This window comes from Thrips palmi, unplaced genomic scaffold (assembly GCF_012932325.1).
Source record: "Thrips palmi isolate BJ-2018 unplaced genomic scaffold, TpBJ-2018v1 HiC_scaffold_15, whole genome shotgun sequence".
NCBI classification, from domain to species: domain Eukaryota; kingdom Metazoa; phylum Arthropoda; class Insecta; order Thysanoptera; family Thripidae; genus Thrips; species Thrips palmi.
The window spans coordinates 7,933,123-7,956,693 of record NW_023144624.1 but is presented as its reverse complement, the minus strand read 5'-3'; the positions used below and the strand labels follow the sequence as shown (position 1 = coordinate 7,956,693).

Below are 23,571 nucleotides of genomic sequence, written 5' to 3'. Positions count from 1 at the left end.
TAATTTTCCTCTCAGAGCATGAATAAAGTGAGTTGAGGTCACGAAGTAACTTTCTAGAACGTTCTATTCGAGTCTGCGGCCCCTTGCGGCGCAAGAGCTTCCCCGACACACAGAGACCGAAGTCAAGGAGCGCCTGTCGGTGCCAGGGTAGGCAAGGCCGTGGTGACTACGCGTTCCACGGGTTGCCTACCCTCCCGTCCGCAGGCGCTGCTGCTGCTGCTGGACCTCAAATGATCGCATGCCATTTCGTATTGTTGACGAAGACGCGGCGCAGCTACATGTTTCTCTCAGTTTCTCCAGGCTCCTCCATGGTCCTTTAGGCTCCACCTTGAACGCCAGAGCGAGATAAGATACGGGGCTAATGCTCCGCCCGCCCCTCCTTCCTCTCCTTCCCGATCCGAGGCGCCCTCGCGTTGCCTGCCTTGCCTGCCTCGCCTGCCTCGCCTGCCTCGCCGCGCATACACGCCTCGCGTCGCGGATGACGATAACAGATCCGAAAATGCACGTCGGTGGCCCGCTCCCCGCCCCGCCCCCGCGCCACCGGGACAGGGGCAGGGGCAAGCACACCTTTGTGGGGAACGGGTGAGCGGATTCGTCCTACGCTAATCGCTTAGCCTCCGGAATTGCGAGATTCGTCGTGGTTTCGTTAATTAGAAAGCGTCGAGTGCGATGTGCGATTATAGTTTGTTCGTCATCTACGAAGAAAAGAGGAAGGGGAGGAGAGGTCTTTGCCGAACCCTGCTTGTCTCGCTGGGCCGCCGGGCCACCATTTGGCTGCCGTGCGCCCTGGCCCGCCCTGGCCCCTGGCGCCACCGCCAGCGCTTGAGGCACCGCCACTCCGTCAGTCTCAGCCCGGCCGGGGGGGAGTGCGCAAGCAGCAAGCAGCAAAGCGCGAGCAGCAAGCGCAAGGCGGCACCTGCCGCTGGCACACTGCAACTGGGCATACATCCGCACGCCCGCCGACGGGCACGGCCATGTGAGACGTCGCCGACCGCGCCAACGCCAACCTCGCTCCTCGTCGGACGTTTCCGTTTCGACCCAGCCGCCCCTCCGGACGCTCCGGACACGCGGCGAGTCTCCCTCCAGCGACTCATCCTCCAGGTCGTCGCCATGGTGGCCCGACAGGGGCTCCTCTGCCCGACGGACCGTCGCCGAGGGTGAGCTGTCCTAGACTAGAACGCCGTCCGGCGGTGCGGCTGCCATGGGTAAAGGCAGCACTAGCACCGTTGTGAGTGGACACAAGCAGACTGATTCCGAAGAGCAATGCTCAGTCGCGGTCTCTCGCGCACCAACGGGGGACGCCGCTTTAGTGCGAGAGAGGCAGATGGCTCTGGATCAGTCGGCAGACCGCAGGGCTACCGCGGGGCCGCTGCAGGTTGTCCAGGCCGGGCACGGGCACCGTAAACTGCGCCGACTGGCAGGCACTGGCAGGCTGGCAGGACTGCCGATTGTTGCAAAGGCCAGCGGGGCAGGACGGCTGGGGCAGGACTCGGGAGGGACTCGGTCGGGACACAGAATGGCGTGGAAAGCAGTTCGCCCTCGGCCACAATGAGGCGGAAGCGCCTTTGGGGCCTTCAGGGCCTTTAGCGTCAGGTGCCTCTTGCTGTCGCTGTCCTGTCGGCACTCCGGGCGCCAGGCTCACCGCCGCCGCCGCCGCCGGCCGCGCCCCGCTCTTGGCGCGGTCCACGCCTAGCCTGGCTGGAGGATAGCACCGTTTTGCGGTGGAACGGTGCGGCGGTTCACCAAAGAAACATTCGGGCCATTCGGCTGCGCATGACTTACCTCCCTCAATCCGCCCAGCGCCCAGACTGTTGCAAGTGAAAAAGGAAAAAGAAAGAAAATGTTCGTCACTGAATGAATGAACGGGATCACTCAATCCCATCCCGCTGTTTATTTTTAGTTCTATGCCAGCGGTTCTCAACCTTTCTCGGCTCGCGACCCCAAATTTGAAGCCAAAAATTTCCGCGACCCCCAGGAAAAATTTCGCGACCCCACGGGACCCCTCCTTTAACATGCCACGGCGTCTGATCCGAGGCGGGCATTTTGCTCCCTCAACGGGCAACTGGTCTTTGGACCTTCCTTTAGCATGCCTTTGTTACGGAGTGCAATTATCAGTCTTAGTTTGGGAGCAGTATTGTCTCAAAGTTGGCCAAAACGCTCAGAAATGTCTATGAAAAATCGTGTTTTGGGCTGATTTTAAGCAGCCACAGCGTCTGATCCGAGGCGGGCATTTTGCTCCCTCAACGGGCAGTTGGTCTTTGGACCTTCCTTTAGCATGCCTCTGTTACGGAGTGCGATTATCAGTCTTAGTTTGGGAGCAGTATTGTCTCAAAGTTGGCCGAAACGGTCAGCAGTGTCTTTGAAAAATCGTGTTTTGGGCCGATTTTAAGCAGCCACTGCGTCTGATCCGAGGCGGGCATTTTGCTCCCTCAACGGGCAGTTGGTCTTTGGACCTTCCTTTAGCATGCCTTTGTTACGGAGTGCAAATATCAGTCTTAGTTTGAGAGCAGTATTGTCTCAAAGTTGGCCGAAACGCTCAGAAATGTCTATGAAAAATCGTGTTTTGGGCCGATTTTAAGCAGCCACTGCGTCTGATCCGAGGCGGGCATTTTGCTCCCTCAACGGGCAATTGGTCTTTGGACCTTCCTTTAGCATGCCTTTGTTACGGAGTGCGATTATCAGTCTTAGTTTGGGAGCAGTATTGTCTCAAAGTTGACCAAAATAGTCACAACGATTTTTCAAAGACACTTGCGACCGTTTTGATCGACTTTGAGACAATACTGCTCCCAAACTAAGACTGACAATCACACTCCGTAACAAAGGCATGCTAAAGGAAGGTCCAAAGACCAATTGCCCGTTGAGGGAGCAAAATGCCCGCCTCGGATCAGACGCAGTGGCTGCTTAAAATCGGCCCAAAACACGATTTTTCAAAGACACTGCTGACCGTTTCGGCCAACTTTGAGACAATACTGCTCCCAAACTAAGACTGATAATCGCACTCCGTAACAGAGGCATGCTAAAGGAAGGTCCAAAGACCAACTGCCCGTTGAGGGAGCAAAATGCCCGCCTCGGATCAGACGCAGTGGCTGCTTAAAATCGGCCCAAAACACGATTTTTCATAGACATTTCTGAGCGTTTCGGCCAACTTTGAGACAATACTGCTCCCAAACTAAGACTGATAATCGCACTCCGTAACAGAGGCATGCTAAAGGAAGGTCCAAAGACCAACTGCCCGTTGAGGGAGCAAAATGCCCGCCTCGGATCAGACGCAGTGGCTGCTTAAAATCGGCCCAAAACACGATTTTTCATAGACATTTCTGAGCGTTTCGGCCAACTTTGAGACAATACTGCTCCCAAACTAAGACTGATAATTGCACTCCGTAACAAAGGCATGCTAAAGGAAGGTCCAAAGACCAGTTGCCCGTTGAGGGAGCAAAATGCCCGCCTCGGATCAGACGCAGTGGCTGCTTAAAATCGGCCTAAAACACGACCCCAGCATCGCCGCGACCCCTTAAAAAAATTTCGCGACCCCGCTTGGGGTCGCGACCCTAAGGTTGAGAACCACTGTTCTATGCCTTACTACAAAGACCGCAGTAAAGTGGAGAGGGGAAAACAGTAGATGGCGGTAGATGGTATCAATAGAAATGGGGCTCAGGGTCAAATGTACCGTCGGATTCGGTTTATCGGACAGTCGGCTGAGTAAAGTGTTCTGTGTATTGAACGTCGATTATCTCCGTTAGTGGTAGACATCACACTGGTGGAGGCACACTCGCTTCCCTCTTGATACGTCTGCATATCCAGGCCACGGCCGAATTTCAAGTAAAAGCATTTCCCGCGGAAATACTTTTTTTGGCCTACGGTTTTGGCCTACGGTTTTGCCTCAGAGAATGCGCATTTCGACGCATGCGAGGCGGTCGCGGGAAGGCCGCGAAGGCCGCCGAAACGTTGATTCAGCTGTGATGTTCTGCGTCTGCTGCCCTGGGATTGACACTACGGCACCTGTGCAGCGCAGTTGGGCAAACAGACGCAGTGACACGTCTGTCGGTCAGTAGCGCGATAGCCTGGTAATATTTGCAACGCGTACTATACCGCGTTATGAGTCACACGGCGCACGTATCGTCCTGACAACTTAATTATTATCCCAGCGGACGGTTTGCGAACGTATTCGCGAGTGCCTACAACTACTGGTTCCGCAGCCCACGCCACCAAGTCGAGACCACGGGCGCCGCGGCGCGCCGCCCCTTTCGTGCCCCTAAATGCAGGCAACAGTGAGCGGGGCTGTCGCGGGGTAGGTGGGGGTGCAGGCCGTGCCACGACACGGGGGCTCGAGGCATAAAAACCATTTCCAGGGCATGGCTGCTCAGGGCCGTGGCGGTGGCCGCGCCAGCGACTCCGTCACAATAAGAGGGCCCCGCTGCCGCCCGCTGCCGTGCGCCGCGCCGTGCATGGCGGTGCAGGGCGGATCAGATAAAGCGGTATGCAAAGTGGGGGTGAGGGCCGTCAGGGCCACCAGGGCCGCGAGCCCCGCCGACGGCCCGGCGGAAGCAGACGGAAGTCGCAAGGTGGTCCGGGGCTGGGCTGGGCTACGCTGGCTACGCCACTGCGCACGCGCGAGCACGCACGCGGGACGGCCAGCGCGGCCCTTTTCACTGAACACGGCTATCCGACACGGCGGCGGAAAGGTCGCTGTGGCCGCGGAGGCGTGGCGTCGAGGCGTGGCGGCGTGGCGTGCGGGACGGGGGATGATGCGAGATAGCAAGTCGTCCCCGTGACCGTGGCCCCCGGACAAGGCCGCGCAATGGGCTGGCCTTGCTGGCCTATGCCGAAGTGCCGTGCAGCCCCGAACGCCATCGCGGCCCCCCCCGCCCCCACCGCCGGGCGAACAGGCTGCCTGGCCAATGACACGATAAACTTTGGGAAGGGGAATGCCAAAGCCAGGCTTAGGCAGGCATAGGCAGCCAAAGGGGTGCACGCGACGTGCCCGCCTGTCGTTTATTGCAATTACCGCGCTGCCGTGTACGTTGTCGTTCCGGGCAGGCAGCACGCAGAGCAGAACGCAGCGTGCTGGCAGGTGTATCGGATATTGGTGGCGGATAACTGGGCTCGCGGACACGGCGGAGACCCGGAGGCCAGAACCGTCAAGTCAAACGGAGACACAGCGACACTAGAGCCCTACATCACCCCCGAAGGGAGGTAATGTAGGGACCTAAGCGACACGCGTGGCAAGCCACTCTTCTGCACCCACTGGCGCTTGCTTCGGTTTCCGCAGGGCGCTAGCGAACAAAATCCCGGACGTGGGATCATTCGCTGTAAGAGCTTTCTAGAGGACTCCAGACTCCGGCTTTGACAGGATTCCTTATGTTCCAGTCTGTATGTCCGAGTCTTACTTTATTTCCCGTTCCCCTGGAGACTCGGACCGGCACGCGGGCCCATTTGACGGGCCGCCGCGCCGCGCGCCCGGAGCCGCGAGCCGCCCGAAGCCGAGCCGAGCGTCGCTGCACGGAGCCGAGTGCACCCGAACGGCCTTCGCGCTGCGGCGCGCGGTCCTCCGAAGCGGCTCCGAACCCGAACCTCAGTCTGCGCGACTCCTCGCGCCACAGAGGTACGGCTGGACCTCGCGCGCTCGCCCCTCTGTTTCTCCCGTTTACGTGCGTCGACTTTCGCTTCAAGTTTGCTGCCGCGTTCTGCGTTCCTCCCCCGCACTTGCTCAAAGGCTCCCCGTTCCTGCCAGCGACCGCGTTGTGTTCAAGGGCAGCTTCAAACATTGCAACAAGTCGCAGTTCATCCGCGGCGACAGTCAACAAGATGATCTTCATACTGCTTCTCGTCGCGCTGGTGATGCTGCTGTGATGTCCTGCTCCACGACCAGGACAGCGGCCGTCTTCTGAATGGCACCCAGCTTGTCCTTGATCGGGCCGTGCCTGCCTTAAGCCTGCCCCCGCGACTCCAGGCCTGCAGGCCCCGTCGCAGGGCACGCCGCCGCGGCAGGCCGTGGAGATTTCAAGTCGGGTGGAGGATGGGAAAGTTAGGTTAGGTCTGGCCTGAATGTAGCACACGGGCTGCCTGACACAAATACGTACTGCTCGGCGCGCCGAGCCGCTCGCAAGGACCGCGGGGCAGGAGCAGCGCGAGCAGCGGCGATGCTTTCCACGGAACTTGTTTGAGTGCGGAGGGAAGAGCGCCGAATGCACGAATGTCCGCACGAACGCTCGCACGAACCGGCCGTCATTCCCCGATGTCGAGGCCCTCGACGACAAGACCGTCCAGATCGGCGAGATCGGGCCCTCTCCACACGCCCCTCCAGACGCCTCTCCAGCGCCCCGCGACGGCCTATTCATAAGGCCCCTCGCCGCCGGAGCGCTGTCTCGTCGAGGAACCTGCCTCCCGCCGAGGCGCTCCAGCGTCCTCCAGGACCTAGAGTCCAGGACCCTCCAGCAGCAGCACCTGCAGCACCCCGCCAGGCCCAGCCAAGAATGTCTGCAGGAGTATGACGAGCGACACCGCCTCGCTGCTCGGCAGGCAGCGACATGCCGCGACGAGGTAGGCCCAGTGGAACTCGGCACTCGTCCACCAGCGGCGAGGCCGGCCAGGCCAGGCCGGCCAGGCCGGCGTCCACCACCCGCCGGCCGATCCGCTTCGGATCCAGTTATTGTAGTTATCTATCCTCTCGTCCGTCGGGGAGAATCTCTCGGAGGCACGCAGTGCTACGCAGTGCTACGCACACTGGCCGCCGCGCCGGTGCGTGCCTGTGCGGCCGGTGCGGCCTGTGCTCCAGAACGCAGCCGGAGAAACAGAGAACATGACACTGACACGAGCGAACCCTAAATGGGGTTCGAGCCGGACGATTACCAACCGGCTGGCCGTGAACCTCAAACCGGCTCGCGGCGTGCTTGCGGTCTGCATGTCTGCATCCGCGGCCTGACGGGCCTGGCTTGAAGGAGCCTCGCCTCCGGAAGTACCCTCCAAAAACACGGCGGTGCAGGCGGTGCATCCAGTGCCGCCCACGCCCACTGGCTTGCCGGGCTTGCCGCGACTGGCGCGGCTTGCACATGTGGGAGGCATGTGAACCACGTGCTGCGAACTGCTGCGCTGCTGCGCGCTCTCTCCGCGTGCGGTGAGCCCCGTCCCGTCCGTCCCGTCCGTCCCAGCTGCTGCTTTTGGCTGGCGCCCAACCAGCTTGACCAGCCGGTCGGCCAGCCAGCCGGGCCAGCCCGTCGACTCCCACCCGCACCCGTCGGTCTCTCTCGTCTCGGCCCCTCGCGATCCAGATTGACTCCGGTGACCTCCGACCCCTCGCCGACCCCTCCGGCGTGCCGGCCTCTCCGGCGCCGACCCACTGCCGCGTCACTTAGTGTTTCTTACTCCGACCTCCCCCTCCCCACTGAATTTGGCGCGGTATCGCTGCCTCCGTTTCCGGTCGGCGCGGCGGGCGAGGCGGCCAGGCAGCGCGGCGATGACAGGACACTGGGAATCTTGGGAATCAAGGAACGAGGTGTCCGGGAGGGAAAAGAAAGTGTGTCGGATTGCGTCTCATTGCGAATCGCCAATTGAGTGAAAATGAAGAGTTGCTCTGGGCGGCGTGGCGCGGCGGGGCGGAGCGGGGCGCCGCCGTCCCGTTAGCGTGCACGGCGTGGCTGGCGCTGCTGCTGGCTGGCGCGCTGGCCGACCGCTCGGCGCCTTGAGGACGCCGCCGGGAAGCGCAGCGCACAGAGCTTCGCAAGCTTCGCAAGCTTCGGCTTCGGCGTGACCGCTTTCCCAGCGCCTCTTGGTCACAATGAACGGCCCGGCCCGCGGACGCGGACCTCGGAGAGAAAGGGGCGCAGTGCAGGGCAGTGCAGCGCATTGGCTGCCATTGGCTGCCATCTGGCATGCGGCCCTCAGCCCGGCCCGGCCCGGCCCGGTCGGCGCGGCCAGACGGCCGAGGGGCGAGGGGAGCGTTGAACGGGGAATCACCTCCGGCCTCCCGCCGCACTCTCGGTTTCCTCCGCCCAGTCGACGCGGGCGGGGCGGACGAGCCACTTGCATTTACGGCACCTCTGTGTGTGTTTGTGTTGGTGTGTGCACCGCGCAGACCGCCGCCGCCTTTGTGACAGTGTACTCATTTTGCGGAGTGGCCCGAGTGGCCCGAGTGGCCAGGGCGTGACGGTACGCCCCACCGTCCTTGAAGGGCTTCCCCCTCCCCCGCCCCTCCTCCTTCCCCTTCGTGGCGGGGTGCGGCGGTGCGGCAATAGGCGCAGTCGGGGCGACAAACTAAAACTTGGTTGAATATGTTTCCGACGGCGTAGGTGAAGTTGCACTCCGCCTCGGCGCGGCATAGCGTGGTGCCCTTGTGGTGCACACACGAGTGCTTGCAATTTGCAGGCAGCGCCGCGGCAAAGGGCGCGGGGCCGCGGTGCGGTGCAGAAGGGTCGCGCTGTCTCTCTCGCACTCCCACGGGGCGGCGCCGCCACGCCGCCCAGGCAAATGTCCGTCGCCATGGATGGAAGGCGTATCGAGTCCGCTGGCGGAGCTCCGCGCGGCGCCGCGTGCACAGGGCGCTGGCCGCTTTGGGTCGCCGTAATTTGAGCGTTTTATCAACCCCTCCATCCCCCTCCCCCCTTTCCCCACGTCTGATCGTGGGTTTGCGTGCGGGAGGCTCGCGGCTCCGCGGAGGCCAGGTGCGGTGAGGTGAGGGGGCTTTTGGCTTCTGCAGTGTGTAGGCTACGCGACGCTACGCCTCGTCCCACGCCCGGCGGCGGGCGGCGCCTTGCAGTGTACTCAACATTTCGTCATCGCGGGCCCGCGGCGGGCCCCGATCAAAGAGCACCCCCTCCCCTTTCCCGCGGGCCGAACCGAAAGGGTGAAGCCCCGCCTCGCGACTTATCGCGTCATTGCGACTCCCTGGAAGAAAAAGGCCGAAATAATCCTGGCGGTGATGGCCAGCTTGCCAGCCGCACTGCGTCCCTGCGTCTCTTCAATGCCGTGGTCAAAACGAGTCCAACTTTTCCCATCTTTTATGGTCGAAGTGGCGCTCCGCGCGCCGGCCCTGGCGGACCCTGGCAGGCACGGCCGGCAGGCAACCCCGGCCCGGCCAACCCCGGCCCGGCCAACCCCGGCCCGGCCACGGCCCGGCCCGGCCTCCGAAGGCTTATAAACTTGTGCGCGCGGCCTGGGCCTGGCCTGGGCGTAAGCGGGCCGCTGGGTGGGGCCTTGTCTCGCACGTCAAATTCGGAAAGCTCGCGCGCTGCGTGCCCTTTGTGGAGAGGGGGAGGGGGAGGGGGGCACTCCGGTTCGGCCGGGAACGCATGGCTGCACTTTTCGACTTTTCCAGCGAAGGGCCGCCCTTTTCATTTCGGCCTGGATTCCTCGCTGCTATGGAGCCGGATTGCTCGTTGGCAGGTGCCGCTCGGCGCGTGACGCGTGACAGGTGGCAAAGCGGCACAGCAGGCCGGCGATGACACGCCCCCCGTTCAATGCTGCATGCGTGTCGCGCTGTCGCGGTGTCGTGCGGCCTGTCTGGTCCGCATCCCTGGAGCCGCCTGCAGTCTGCCTGCGGTCTGCCTGCAGCGCTGGAGCCTCGCTGGAGACGGGCGGGCGGCGGGCGCAGTGCGCGTGAAAGTTGTTGCTGGAGACCGGGGAACTGGAGGGGCTGGAGGGGGATTGGCGGATTGCAAGGTGGTCCGGTCCGCGGTCCGCGCCGCGCGGCTCGCCTTGCTCCTCGCTCCTCGCTGCTTGCTTTGGCACGGGTTGGCGGTGCGCGATGCGCTGCGAGGAGAGTAAAAGCATTCGGCGGGGGAGGGGAGGGGAGGGGGAGGGGGAGGGGGAGGGGAGGGGTTACCTGGCGGTCGCGGCGCGGGGGCGTCGATGAAACGCCGCTTTCCAAGCCGGTCCAGCCGGGCGCCCGCTCTGCAACGCCTGCAACGCGCACCTCGCGAGGCCCAGGGCCCCCGCGCCCTCGCGACGCCGAGACTCTGAGGCGCTCGTCGGAGGCTTTGCCGTGTCGGTCTACGCGACACGTCTGTCGTGTGACGCGCGGCACAAAACGCACGCAAATACCGCCCCACCCCCGAACCTCCCCGTCGTGACATCGCCGTAGCAGTTCTCGCGCGGAACCGGAAATTCGTCAACACGGATGATTGATGGCACGCCACGTTGGGAGGAATCAGGAGGACCCCTCCGCGCCGCGCCGCCGCGCCGCTGCAACGTTCGATCCCGGCGGGGGCGGCGGGGGCGGCGGGGCGTAGGTAACGTAACGTATACAGAGGGCCCTCGGCGCGCGGCCGCGCACATTTCCCTTTACAGTCTAGCCGCCCCCTCCCCCCTCCCTGTATCGCAATGATTCACCCGCGGCCCCGCGGCCCACGGGGCTCAAGGCGCGGCGACCCGTCCCCGCGCTAGCCCCGCGCTAGCCCCGCGACTCCTTGTTCGGCACACTGGAAAAGAAGGGAGAGGGAAAGGTGCGTGACAGCTGTCGTCGCTGTGGTGGGGTTGGGTGTGGGTGCGGTGCAGTGCGGTGACCGGCGCGGCGAGGAGGCCTGCGAGGCTTGCGCCGCGTGGAGGTGTTTTGCCGGGCGTGCGCAACCAGACGCCGCCGGCGGATGCTGGAGCGAGTGTTTGTGTGTGTGTGTGCGTGTGTTTGTGTGTGCGTGTGTGTGCGCGCGGCAGCTTTTTCCGAGGGATGACGTATCGGCCGCCTCGGGCCTCGCGCGTCGCACCACTGCGCGTCATTATTTAGTTCGGTCCTTGCGGCGGGTCGGGGCGCGGCGGGGCGGGGCGGGTCGAGCCGATGTCACCCTCAATCATTCAAGGGCTGCACAGCGGCCCGCGCCATAAAGCCGGCCGTTTGGGCTTTGCTTCCGGCATGCGCATGTGTGTGTGTGTGTGTGTGTGTGTGTGTGTGCAAGTGTGTGTGTGCAAGTGTGTGTGTGTTGTGCGGCCAGGGCAATGCCGCGGGAGACAGCGCGGCGCGGCACGGCACGGAGCGCGGAAAGCCGAGTGAGCTTTCCTCACCGCTGTGTGTTGTGTGAACGGCGTGAACTGTGAACGGCCGGCAGCCTTCGATCGGCATGGGCGGGGCGAGGCTGACACGGAACACACGGCGTGCCCTCGTCGGGCTGCCTTGGCCTGTCAGTTAGGCCCCTCGCTGCACCTGCTTAGCCCGCAATATTTATCGACCGCCAATGGCGGGGCGGGGCGGGGCGGGGCGGGGCTCACGCCTCGCGAGGCTTGACTTGGATCCCCCAATCAGGCCGCTGTTCGCGAGGGCTTATGTAGTCTTGGCGATGCCCGCCGGGGTGGTTGGCCTTTCGGCCGAGCCTTGGGCAAATGCCGGCAAATGCCACGTCCACGCTCTAGTAAGCGCCGGCCGCGCTGGCCGAGGCGAGGCGGGGCGCGGCGCGGACGTGGCCGGTCGGCACGGCCACTCGCACTACAGTTACCCGAGAAGAGGCTCTCCGCGAGCCGCGCCGCGTACCTACACCGCATGGTACACCGCGCAGTGCTGCGGCCTGGGCAGCAGGCGCCACTTCGGCCACCCGCCGCAGCCGCCTGCCGCTGCTGCTGACCCACAGCGGACTCATTCCGAGAGTCGTCCTCGGCGCGGTCTCTCTCTCACCGCCGTGCGGGGCGCCCCGCCCCGCGTGTGCGAGAGAGACGGCGCGCCGAATGAGTCTGCTGGCGTGCATAGTGGGCGTGCGGTGCGGCCGCCTCGGGCCTTCGGGCCGCCTTGCACTTTCTCCTCTTCTCTGTACGCAGCGGGACGCCCTGGAGCCCTGGAGCCCTGGACGTCCCGGCCGGTCGCGTCTCGCGGCCAGTGTATTGTCGGCATTGTCCGCGGCGCCGCGTCGTCACCGCCGAGCCCCGCGCGCCGCGGACACCAACGACGCCCCCCCCCCCCGCGATTTGGCCGACACGGTGGGCACGAACGTGTCACCGCCGCCAACCCTCGACGTGAAATCGCACTCGATAGTTACGCCTTGTTTCTGGCCGTGGCGCGCCGTGGCGTCCGCTTCGTGTGGTGAGGGGGGGGCGGGGCATCGGCCGAACGTTTGATGACAGGGCCTTGGGCCCCACGGCACACACTCTGATGCATTATTCCGCCTAAGGGCCGCTGTGTGTGTGTTGCGTGTGTGTGTGTGCGTGGAGGGGCTGGCTTTTTTCTAGGCGCGACTTCCAGCGCAGGCATTGTCCCGGTGTTCGGCTCGGCGTTCCCCAGCCAGGCCGTCCGAGGGTCAAGGCGCGCGAGGCACACGGCGGCGACCACATCCTTGACGCGTTCGCGCCTCTCCTCACGTCCCACGTCCAGAGAGGCTCGCCTCGCCTCCTCGTGGTTCCATGCTTCCCAAGCACCCTCTGCTCGGCCGCTCGACCCGTCTGGCATTAAGTCCCCCCCCCCCATTCCCATCGCGTTGTTTCCGCTGTCACCTGCCGTGCGTGCTGTGCGTGAGGCTGTCTTCGAAAGTGACTCACGGCTACAAATTATTTTTGTGTTTTTTGTACTAGTCGCCCCGAGCGCTGCAGTGCGCGGGCCCGGCCTAGCTTGATTCCGAAGAGTCGTTTTCGTCGTCCCGTCTCTGTCGCACTCGTCGGGGGCCGCCCCGTCGGACTGGTGCGAGAGAGACAGAATGGCGCTGTCGCGGGCCCGGGCACGGTACGGCGTGGAATTACTGCGATGCCCCCTTGTTGACACTGCCAGGGCGCAGCGACGGGCCCCTCGGACTTGGCCATCAATGAGGTGCTGAGCGGCCAGGGGCGGCCAGGGGCGGCCAGGGGCGGCCAGGGGCGGCCAGGGGCGGCCAGGGGCGGCCAGGGGGCGGCCAGGGGGCGGCCAGGGGGCCACCAGGGGGCGCGTCGACCGTCGCCTAATTTTTGATCCCGCTTGAATGAATCCCGGGGCCACACACCGCGCGGAACAGCGGCAGCCACCGAGCGTGTTTGCTTCCTCGGCACGGTGTGTACACAGTGTACGCGCGGCGCAGTCGTGGCGCAGTCGTGGCAGCGTGACAACAGGCCGCGGTCTTTTCTGGTTATAACGTGACCCGAGGGGCCAAAGCCCTGGGGGCCAGGGGCTTGGCCAGGGCGCCACGACGGAAAGGGTAGGGGGCCGCGGGGCGCCACGCGATCCGCCCGCGGCCGCGGCGGGGAAAGATTCAAGATTCGGCCCAAAAACTAGGACCTGCACGAGCGAGCGGGCACGCCGCGGCAACGAAAGGAAAACAAACCAGAACGGAATGGAACACGGCGCTCCGCATTCCGAAAGGCGCCTGGAGTCCAATCTGTCTGGAGTTTTGAGCACAACCGCTGCGCTGCCTCAGATATATGCATTTCAAATCCCAAATCCGCAACGAAAATGGCAGTCATTCCTGGTTATCGTTCGTAATGACAGCGGGAGTGCTGCCCGCCCACGACGAGGGGCAGTAATTGGCGAGAAAGCGAGAAACATCCCCCTCCCCAAAAACGGATTTCGGGCGCGGGGTGCGTGCGACTGGCGTGCGACTGGCGTGCGACGCGGTGCGACGCCGTGTACGATAAAGCAGCAGTCCTTATCGCACGCCACCGACTGACTTCTCACGTGAGGGGCCCACGGGGGCAGGGCGAGCCGCGGGCAGGGCACCGGCAGGGCGCAAGGGTGAAGCAGGGAGTTGTTAAAAGGGGGTGGGGGTTTAATGAACCAGCCGCGCCGCGCGCGCCGCGAGGCCGGGCTTAGGCTCTTGGACGGCATGATCAACGTGCGATGCCTGGCGTTCCAGTCAAGTGCCCGCCCCGCGCCGCGCGTTCGGGGTGTGCCCGGGTACCGGGTAGCACGCGGCCGCACGCGGCCCGGCCGGGCCAACTTCTCGGCGGGGGAGGCTGCTTTTATTCGCACCTCCCCGGCCGCCGCCATTAACGAAAACGAAACGCCGCCCGCCGCAGAGGGAGCTTTGTTTTCGGGTCGATGCTAATTACTGTGTACTCTGTGCACCGTGCACCGGGCTAGCAGTGGCGTAGTGGCGTGCACGGTATGTATCGCCCGGCCGTCGTCTGTCCGTCCGCCCGTCCGCCCTCCGCGAACCTGTCGGGCTGGGTGGCACTGCTGCACTGCTGCAGTTGCCACCTCACTTGTCAGGCCGTTTACGGCGGGATGCCCCTACCGCCTCGCGCCTCGCGCCTCGCCCAGCCAACCAACTGCTTGCCGTGAGGCGATCGCTTCCGCACTATACTGCTACCTGTACTGATAAAAATGGAAAAGAGCGTGTATTTGTGTGAGTGTGCGGGAGCCAGCCGGTGCTGCGCGGCATCCAGATGCATGCTGTGCGGTATTTGCAACTATGACTCGGTTATGCTAATCTCGAGCGGGATATCTCGCCGTCTGCGCTGCAGGCTGCAAGTCTGTCGTTTTAATTACGTGCCCGACTTGTGTTTCCTTTTGGTAACGGTAAACGCCACATTGTGCGCGCCGAGTGCAACAACAACAGCAACAACAACAGCCCGGCCCGGCCGTTCGCTTTGTCATGAGTTATTAATCAGCCCGGCGGGCCGTCCGGCCGCGCGGCGGGAAGTGAAAGTCATTTCGCACTTGGCGGGGTTCCGTGTCGCGCGGGTCGCGCTGGTCGCGCTCGTGATGAGTTCCTGTCGCTCAGCGCGTCCGCCGCCGTCCACCGCGCCGCCCTTTTTGGGGCCTGCGAGCCGCGCGGGCCGAACCGAACGCCTGCCTCGGTCCTCCTGGTGCTGCACCTGCAGGCCCTGCAGGCCCTGCTCGTCGGGGCGAGTTGCACGCCGTCGGTGTTTCCGCGTTTCCGCCTTGCGTCGGCAGAAAGGGGCGTCACGTGCAGCGGCGCAGCAGCACCGCGACGAGCACCGCGACGGGGCCCTTGGCCGCCTGGCGGAGGGGCGGCCGGGAGGGGCAGGAAAAACCGCATGATTGCAGGCCAGCCCCTCTGATCGCTGCAGTCGGCGGGGTAGGGCGGGGCAGGGCGGGCAGGGCGGTCGGCTCTCCCTGCTGGCGGCTAATGAGGTGTGGACGCCGCGGACGCCATAAGGCCCTTCCCGACGGACGGCGTCCGACGGCCTGGCTCCGCTCGCTCCGCTCCGTCGGCACGAAATGTCACGCCGACACGATGACGCCTCGCAGCGGGCAGCCTGGACGCCCGGACCCGCCAGGAATGACAGCCAGGACCGTCCGTCCGGCACCGGCCGCGTCGCCGAGGCGGGAGGTAGAGGCCTCCCTCCAGGCGCACAGCGGGCCAGAAGACCGGTGGAGGCGGCCAAAACTCTAGACGCGTTTTGAGCTCCAGAGTCGCTGAACAGGACTCGAACCGAACGTGTGACCCCACCAATGGATTGCTCTCCGAGGAATCCATTGGTGGGGTCACACGCTCAAAACGCGCTCAAAACGCGTCTAGAGTTTCGGCCGCCGTCGCCGGTCTTCTGGCAAATCCACTGTGCGGCGGGCAAGTGCGATCGAGGATTGAGGACGCATTGGTTGCGTCGCCGACGTGACCCCACCGCCGCCTGGCAGCAGGCTCCGCAGCGTCGCAGCCGCCTGCCTTGCCTGGATGCCGCAACGGCCAGGCGCGTCGGCGCGCGCCAAGGCCTTCCCTCCTCCATCCTCCTGCTCCGCCTCCACCTCGCGACATTAAAATAATATAAAAGTCATCCCGCGGCCGGCGCGCGCCAACGTCGCCTTTCTATGCACTTTTTAGTGTTCGTTTAGCCGAGCCGACACCCCGAAAGGTCGTTCCTTGAACCAATCACAATGTAGAATGTTTCAGGCAAATTCACTGAATTTCTTGGCTCTTGACGCGGTTATTCTGAGCCGTTCTGAGCGTATGCCAGTGTGTGCGCGGGGAACTGAGTGTGGAGGTTCGGCTTCCCCGGCAGTGTACTGCTACTCCAAATTTCCGCGACTTAACGGTGCAGGTGGGCCCGCTTCGCGCTTCGCCCGCCCGGGACGGCCCGGGACGGCCCGGGGCCCATGGGACCGCCTCAGGGACCGCCTCCTCCTGGGACTCGGGCGGCGGCGGCGCTCGGCTCGGCCGGGGCGGGGCGGTACTATGCATTGTTCCGTGTGTGCACCCGTGGGCCAGGCTGGCTGGCTGCAGCACCGAAACCGGACGAATATGTGAGGGGAGAAGGGGGGGGGGCAGCGTCCCGCAAATGCAAACTGTACTTCCCTGCTCACGGCGCACGGGGACCGTCCTCGCGACCGCCGTTGCCATGGGAACCGGGAACCGCGCCTGCACTGTGAGAGGCGGCCCTGCCGGCCTGCCCAATCTCGGGGCGTACCTACACTGGTACAGTTAGGCGCCGCCCGCGTCGCGCTTTACGTGTTTCGCGGACGGCCCGAATCTCCTGTGCCAACGAGGGCGCCTCATTGGCTGCCGTCCTGGCCAAGGTGCGCCGTTCATGTGTGCATGTAGCTGTGCACTTCACTGTAGCCGCAGTGGCGGCGGGCCGTGCAGACTGGCAGTCCGCACGCCGCGCCCCGGCCGGGCTATGCAGTGCTTTTATAGATCGGCCTCCTGGACTTCCCCGCCATTTGGGAGGGGTGCGGGACGGGACGTCAAAAACGGCAGCCCGAGACGTAAGGGCGGCGGCGGGGCGCAGGGCGTGGGGCGTGGGGCGCAGGGCCCCCGCGGCGCAGCCAACCCTTCGCCGCGCCCTTTGTGACGACCGGGCCTCCGCCGCCCTTCGCCGTGCCGAGCGGTACCATCCAGGCCGTCCAGGCGCCGCGCCCCGCCCCGCCCCGCCCCGCCCTCCCCGGTGCCCTTTGGCTGCCTTTGGCGCGGTCGTGACAAAGTGCACGCCCTGCAGGCCGTGCCGGCCCTGCCGGCGCTGCTTTGCCGCGCGGGAAGGAGGTTGGAGGTGGCCGCCGGCGTCGCGCGGCCCGCTGGGTCCGCTCCAGTTGCGCCAGCCAATTATCGGATGCAACGTCCTTTTTCCGGGCCGCCGACGCCTTTGTCGCGACGCTGACGACGACAACAAGGCGATGCGCGCGGCGAGCCGTGCGCCGTGCGGCCGTGCGCCGGAGATGGAAAACGATCCCGGCCGCCCGATAAACCGAACGCTTTTCCCTTTTCCGTCCAACTTTTCTTCCTTTCTCTCCGATTGACTGCCTGACTGGTCGCTTGTGATTCATTCCATTCCATTATGGCGCCGCCCCGGACGGCCGCGACGCCGCGACTCGCGAGACTCGGGGTGCAGCAGCAGCAGTCTCCATTGTGGAGACATTTGTATCGTATCGCGTTCGGCGCGTGCGGCGTGGAGCGCGGGGACCGCCTCGCCGACGAGCCGATGAAGCCGCGGGCCGCGGCCGAGTCGAACAGGCAGCGGTTGGCGGCAATGGCCGGGTAGTTGAGGTCAATTGCGCGATCGGCGCGCCACGATGGTGCTGCGCGCTGCGCCCCGCTGCAGTGGCCAAAGACAGCCAGGCCAGGCCGATCCAGGCCCGCGGCCAAAGGCACGACTCGCGGTGGCGCCCAGGAGCCCCGCGAGCCCCGGGAGCCGCAGAGCAGTGACCCAGTGCCGCGCCGCGCCGCGGAAGGCCCCGGGCAGGCCGGCCGCCGCCGCCGCTGCTCACCGTTAGCGCGGTCTGCAAGGTCTGCAAGGTCTGCATGGATGCGGTGGCTCGGATTTTCACCGCGGATCGCTCGCCTCGTTAACGGTCCCAGGCCGGCAGGCCATGCCCATAGCGCCGGAGCCATGGGCATAGCATGGCCAGAGCCAGGAGCATGGCCGCACTCGCCCCAGGAATTTGCGTTACTTTTCCCCGTGAACGGCGAACGGCGACTGAACGGGTACCGGGCCGACCTTTGTGTCCGTCCCGTCCCGCGGACGCTTGGCCGTCAGCCTGCGTGTGTGTCGTCGCGTCGCGTCACGTCACGTCCCGATGCGGCTCGTTGGCGCCACGCCTTGCCCGCCGTGCCCGCCTTGCCCGCCTTGCCGGTGGCCGCGAGCCGAGCCTAGCCGCCACGCCGAGCCGCAGCGCAGAGCGATTCCTGTTTGCGCAATTTCGTCCGTCGCGTATACCGCGTACCGCTCGGCGTTGTTGCCTCTGGATCGCTCGCGCAGACGGCGCGGGAAAAAAAATGGATGTATGAACGGAACTCGCACACTTTGAGGTGGGCGTCGCGTCGGTCGGCGTCGGCGGCTGTTTTTAGTGGGGAGGTCATTTCCGAAAGAAAGCGAGCTGGTCATCGGAAATCTCGTATTGGCGGCTCGGCTGGCCGGCGTGGTCGCTGGGCGTGAAGCGTGAAATGTCACCCGCCGCGCCGCGCCACAATCAGAGGCCCCGCCGGCGCCTTTTTCCGATTCCCTGATTCCCTGATCACGGACCGAGATCCAGGTTGGCTTGCGCACGACCTGCCCGTTGTCGCAACCGCGAAGCAACCTTTTGCGTCGGAAAAAGGCCGCCTCGGGTTTTTTCTTTGTATTATTCTTTCAGTATTTTAATTTTTTTTACCCCCGATGACGTTGCTGACGCCCTGCTCGTCCCGTTCTGTTGCAGGCTCGACGGCCGCAAGTGGGTGGTGCTGCCGCACGCCCTGCAGCGCGTCGGCGCGCTGGGGCTGCTGCTGGCGTGCTCGCTGTGCCTGCTGCTGCTCGCCGTCTCGCACCGCCTCGTCACCTCCAACGCCCTGGAGCGCACGCCCTTCCTGGCCATCGGCCGCACCATCCAGGTGAGCAGACTTAGCACTCGGCCACACTGCTGGCTAGGCTGGGGAGGGGTCATTAGGGAGGCGATGCAGGGCCGCCCCGGCGGAGGGCTGCCGAGGGCCCGGCCCTTCGAAGCGCCGCCCCGCCCCTTCCTCCCCGGCCACTCAAATCAAAGCCATGCAACGGCCGTCCGCAACGCCTGTCTGCAATGCGGCGGCCGGTGCAGTTCGCCCAACTAGACTGCAGGCCACGGCGAAGCGAATTCGTCCTCCCTTCGGCCCCAGCCGCGGCACTGCCACGCCACTGCCACGCCACTGCCACGGCACTGCAGGCTGCGGCATGCCGCCCCGCCCGTGCACGGCGACTGGCGGCCGACTTCGTGGTGGCTCGGACCGTCGGACCCAGCAGGACTTGTGTTGCAGATGGACCTGGAGGCGCAGGAGGCGCAGGAGGGGCAGGCGGTGCAGCCCGCCCCGCTGGCCCCGCTGGTGCCGTCCGTGCCCGCCGGCCGCCGTCCTGTCCCCGGGGGCCCCGGGGGCTCCGACAGCCCCGTCCGGACGGCACTTCCCGACCTGCAGGCGAGCATCGCGCCGGGGGTGCCGTGCCGCGCCGTGCCGCGCAGTGCGGCCCCGGCTTGTGTTGATGTGATTTACGCCCGCCCCCTCACCGGCCCGCACCAACCCTCACCAGCCCTTGCATTGTCCTCCGCGCGTGCTGCCCGTGCTGCCGACCCATCATGTTGTGAGATGCCTTATCCGGCAGGCATAGACCCCTCCCCTCCCTCCCCTTCCCGTCCAGCTTAGACGCCCCTCGAGACGTGCGCCTCGCCTCGCCCTGGGACGTTTGTTTGTGTGTTAGTTGTTGTGTTGAGTGGCCGCGCTGGCCGTGCTGGCCGTGCTACCAGCCTCCCCTTTATGCCTGGTCCACCCTTCCCAGCCTGCTGCTGTGTGTGTGCCCCTGTCCCTCCGTCCACCAGTCTTTCATTAGACTCCGCTTCAGTGCCGGGGGCTGGTGCTGGGCGCGCCCGTCGAGTCGGGGATAGGCAACCCTGCAGCACGCGCCTGCGCGGGCCGCGGCGGGCTGGCCTACCCTCGAGTCCGCAGGCGCCCGACTGCCCGACTAGCCCGGCCTGGCCCGGGGTCGAGGTGTTTGTGTGCTTTCTTCATCACAGTGAAAATCTGTCCGTTGTACTTTTGTTCACATTAGCTTGTATCGTGTTGGGGAGTGTTGTTTGTTCGGCTTCCGGCGGCTTTTCCGTCGTGAGTGACATTAGGCGTGCGTTGCGTTCTGACTTGGCTTGTGTTGGCGTTGCAGAGCTGGTCGAGCGCGGAGCTGGAGGCGTGGGCGGGCGCGAACCGCTCCCTGGACATGGAGGGCGTGATCCAGCAGCAGAGGCTCGTCATCGCCGAGGAGATGTCGGGGTACCGGTACCCGGCCGGCAAGAACAACGTCAGCGCCAGGCAGTAGCAAGCGGTAGCAAGGGACTGAGGGACGTCCCGGCCGGTGTGTGGCAGTGTGCTGACTGTCCTCTCCACCCCCGCAGGGCCCTGAGCGACCTGGTGCCCGAGCTGGGCGGCCAGCCCGTGCGCTCCGTCATCGTGACGACGTGGCGGTCGGGCTCCACGTTCCTGGGCGACGTGCTGCACGCGCACCCCGCCAACTTCTACCACTACGAGCCGCTGCTGCACCTCGACATCGTGCAGGTCCGCGGCGAGCCGCTGGCGCACGGCGCCGTCGGTACGCTGCGCGACCTGCTGCACTGCAACTACACCAACCAGAGTGAGTAGCGCGGCGGCGTGGCCCTTCCTAGCAAACCGAACTTGGTGATGGCACGTTGTCTTTGCAGAGGAGTACCTCGACTACGGGCCGGACCACACGTGGCTGTTCTCGCACAACACGCGCCTCTGGGACGCCTGCCAGCGCAGACCCGACCTCTGCTGGCGGCCACGGTTCCTCAACGCGTTCTGCAGGCTGTTCCCCTTCCAGTCCATGAAGGTGGTGCGTCTCCGACTGCGGCTCATGGAGGAGCTCCTCGCCGACCCCAGGTAAGGCCGAGCAGAGTCCGGCACTGCTGCGCCTGGGGGTCTGGAGGTCTGGAAGTAATGCGAGTGTTTCCCTTTCGCCTCGCCAGCCTCAACATACGCGTGGCCCTCCTGGTGCGCGACCCGCGAGGCACCCTCCAGAGCCGCCTGCACAGGGACTGGTGCCCGGGCAAGCCAGACTGCTCCGACCCAAAGCACCTCTGCAAAGACCTGGTGTCTGACTACAGTGCAGCTGTACGCCTATCCAAATTGTACCCTGGAAGATTCAGGTACGTCAAGTCGCAGAAATCTCAATTATTCGATACGAGTTTTTGATTTCTTTATTGATTTTCTTTTCTTTTTTTTTCTGTTTTCTCTTTTAAGGGCCATGAGATACGAGGATTTATCTGTAGAGCCATACAAGAAAGTGCAAGAGCTGTTTGATTTGTTTGGGCTTGACTTCCACCCTGCCGTGCAGGAGTTCCTTGACACCCACACTAAAGTTGATGTTGGTGGAGTGTCTTCAACATATCGAAATTCCAAGTCTGCACCATTTCATTGGCGGCAGGATTTAAGTCATGATAGGGTCCATAAAATACAGCATGATTGTCGCGAGGCCATGAAGATCTGGGGCTATCTTCCCGCTATGAGCATAAGGCACCAACGAGAGTTCAACCCGCTGGGTAATTACTCTTTGCACTGAGCCGTGCATTTTAGCTGAACACAGCCTTTAATTTTTTTTGATACAACTGTTTCTTGGCTTTTATGTTTGGATCTGTTTGGATCATCTTTTATTAGTTATTATTTTAAAATTCTTTTATAAGTATAAAGTGTACTGTCCTCATGGAATCCAGACATACATTAAATGTCTTACTGTACAATAAATTGTGTGATCTAATTTTATTATTATAGTTTGAAAGGTTGATGTACATTTTGTACTGTGGTGATTGATTTCAAGTCACATTTGGCTTATAATATTTTGCCAATCCATTGCTGCAAAGCACCAAAGCTGACTTATTACTGTACTAGATTTTGTTTCTACTAGAACTGTTTAAGACATTTTGTTACTGATTTGTTGTGATAGGTGCTCATATTAATATTTATGTATATGTTTAGAATTTTGTAACATGCAGCTCAAATGTGAGACAAAGCACAAAGCTAATCATTATCATTCCAAGCACTATGTTTTATAATTCGTGAACTATGACACTGTTAACTTTCATGGGTTCTCAAATGACAAAAAATATATTCTGAGTACATTACAATAGCTTATTTTATTAATTGTTGTAGTGTTGTTTTGTAAAGCATGTGCTTTGTTTAATTAGAGCAATTTGTGAGAACTGTTTGAGTACTAGCTACAAGTGCAATAACTGTTACTTTAATGGGGAACTTCTGTGATCATATTTTGATAAAAATATTTATTGCTGTTAAGATTTATGTACTGTAGTGTTAAAAAGCGCACAAAATATGCAACTGTGCAATATTTTTTTGCACAATATTTATTCCAGAGGGGCTTGCTTGATTGGGGATGAACACTGAGTTGAATTTTCAATGTGACTTAAAACAAAGCTTACTTATAGTTGTTATCGTCAAGAAACTTAGCCAGCATTACTCAAAAATCAAAACTCAGATATATGGATTTTGCCCGACTTCATAGTAAAATGGTAATTCAATGTGAAGCTGTTATTGCTAAATCTTCTAATGAAGACACATTGTGGACAGGGTAACTTTGTACAATTGTTGTGTGTTTTAATCATAAATTGACCATACCTTTTAAAAGAACAGAGGGACCAGAACCTCATTTTTTGGAAAGGGCCACTGTGTCAGTGCTGGCTGGGCACTGTCTATATGGACAGCAGGATCGTACCGTATTTGCCTCCATTTTGGATAAAGAGCACTGATGTAATAACATCTAGAAAAAATTAATTTGCTACATCCCTTCACTGTATTTTTATACCATTATTGGGATGTGAAATAGGCACTTAAAATTCTATTACAAAAACCATCAATGCTCACTTAATTGGTTTTCCATAAGGAAAATTACTGTTACTTACTTTGTTATATTGTTGATAAGAAAACAACAAAAGGTCTTGTCTTTCTTTAAATTAAGGGTCGAGTGAATAAATATTGTAAATAAATTACCTTGTATCAAGGTGACTGCACTGCATCTGAATGTAATGCTAATTAATATTTTCCACTTTGAAACAAGCTTCTTTGCTGACCTTTCTTTTTGTACTCCATTCTAATCCTGTCATCCTTGTGGTTCTCAATACTGTTTTGCAGATGGAGGTCAGTGTACTGTTCTTCCATTTCTTTATAGTAGCTTAGTCTGTCAATCCTTTCCCATTATGGTTGTTTTTCTTTATCATTTAAAAATTGAAATGCTCACCCACACTGCTTTAGTCTTTCAGAAAACTTAAAAGTAGTAATTTGTTTGAGACTTAATTTGCGGTGCTCTTTTTCTCTCTCTCTCTTTCTCTCCATGAGAAGAACGTATGTGTCAGGGCTTAGTTCCATGTTCAAACCACTGACACATTCATAGAGTTGTTAGTGTATAGATCATTATGTAAAATGTAGCTTCCACAGGAGCACACATTATTTCTGCTAAGACCTTTTGTGATCAAAAAGCGATTCAATATTATTCCTGGATATTGATAAGGAGTGACCAATGTACCATTCATATCAGATATTTTTTTCACACCTGAAAGTTTGTTATGTAAAGTTGGAAGGAATATTGAAGAAATTTTGGAAATAATGGACCAAGTTATTACATTTTTGATGTTTTATGCATGGAGCTGTGGAGTTTCTGGGAATGGTATGTGACATTCTGTGTGCCATGTCACAAAAATAAAAGAATGAGTGGAAAAGCAAAACAATCCTGTGCCCTTTTATTTCCTCTAACTTCCTTCAAATTGGCAACAATTGACAATCCCTTTCT

At 61.5% G+C, this 23,571-nt stretch overlaps 1 protein-coding gene across 2 annotated transcripts; it reads left to right on the top strand.

Moving 5' to 3' along the window:
* Nucleotides 1-865: 865 nt before the first annotated feature.
* Nucleotides 866-23,509, top strand: LOC117641421 (carbohydrate sulfotransferase 6-like). Of its 2 annotated transcripts, none has more exons than XM_034378718.1 (7): nt 866-1,157; nt 18,464-18,635; nt 19,927-20,072; nt 20,156-20,391; nt 20,459-20,657; nt 20,744-20,923; nt 21,018-23,509. In XM_034378718.1, exons 1-7 carry the CDS (start codon nt 1,111-1,113, stop codon nt 21,334-21,336), a joined length of 1,299 nt encoding a protein of 432 aa, XP_034234609.1. In that variant the 5' UTR covers nt 866-1,110; the 3' UTR covers nt 21,337-23,509. The 2 variants fall into 2 exon arrangements, with proteins under 2 accessions (XP_034234609.1, XP_034234608.1); XM_034378717.1 differs by lacking the exon at nt 866-1,157 and adding an exon at nt 5,571-6,540.
* Nucleotides 23,510-23,571: the final 62 nt, after the last annotated feature.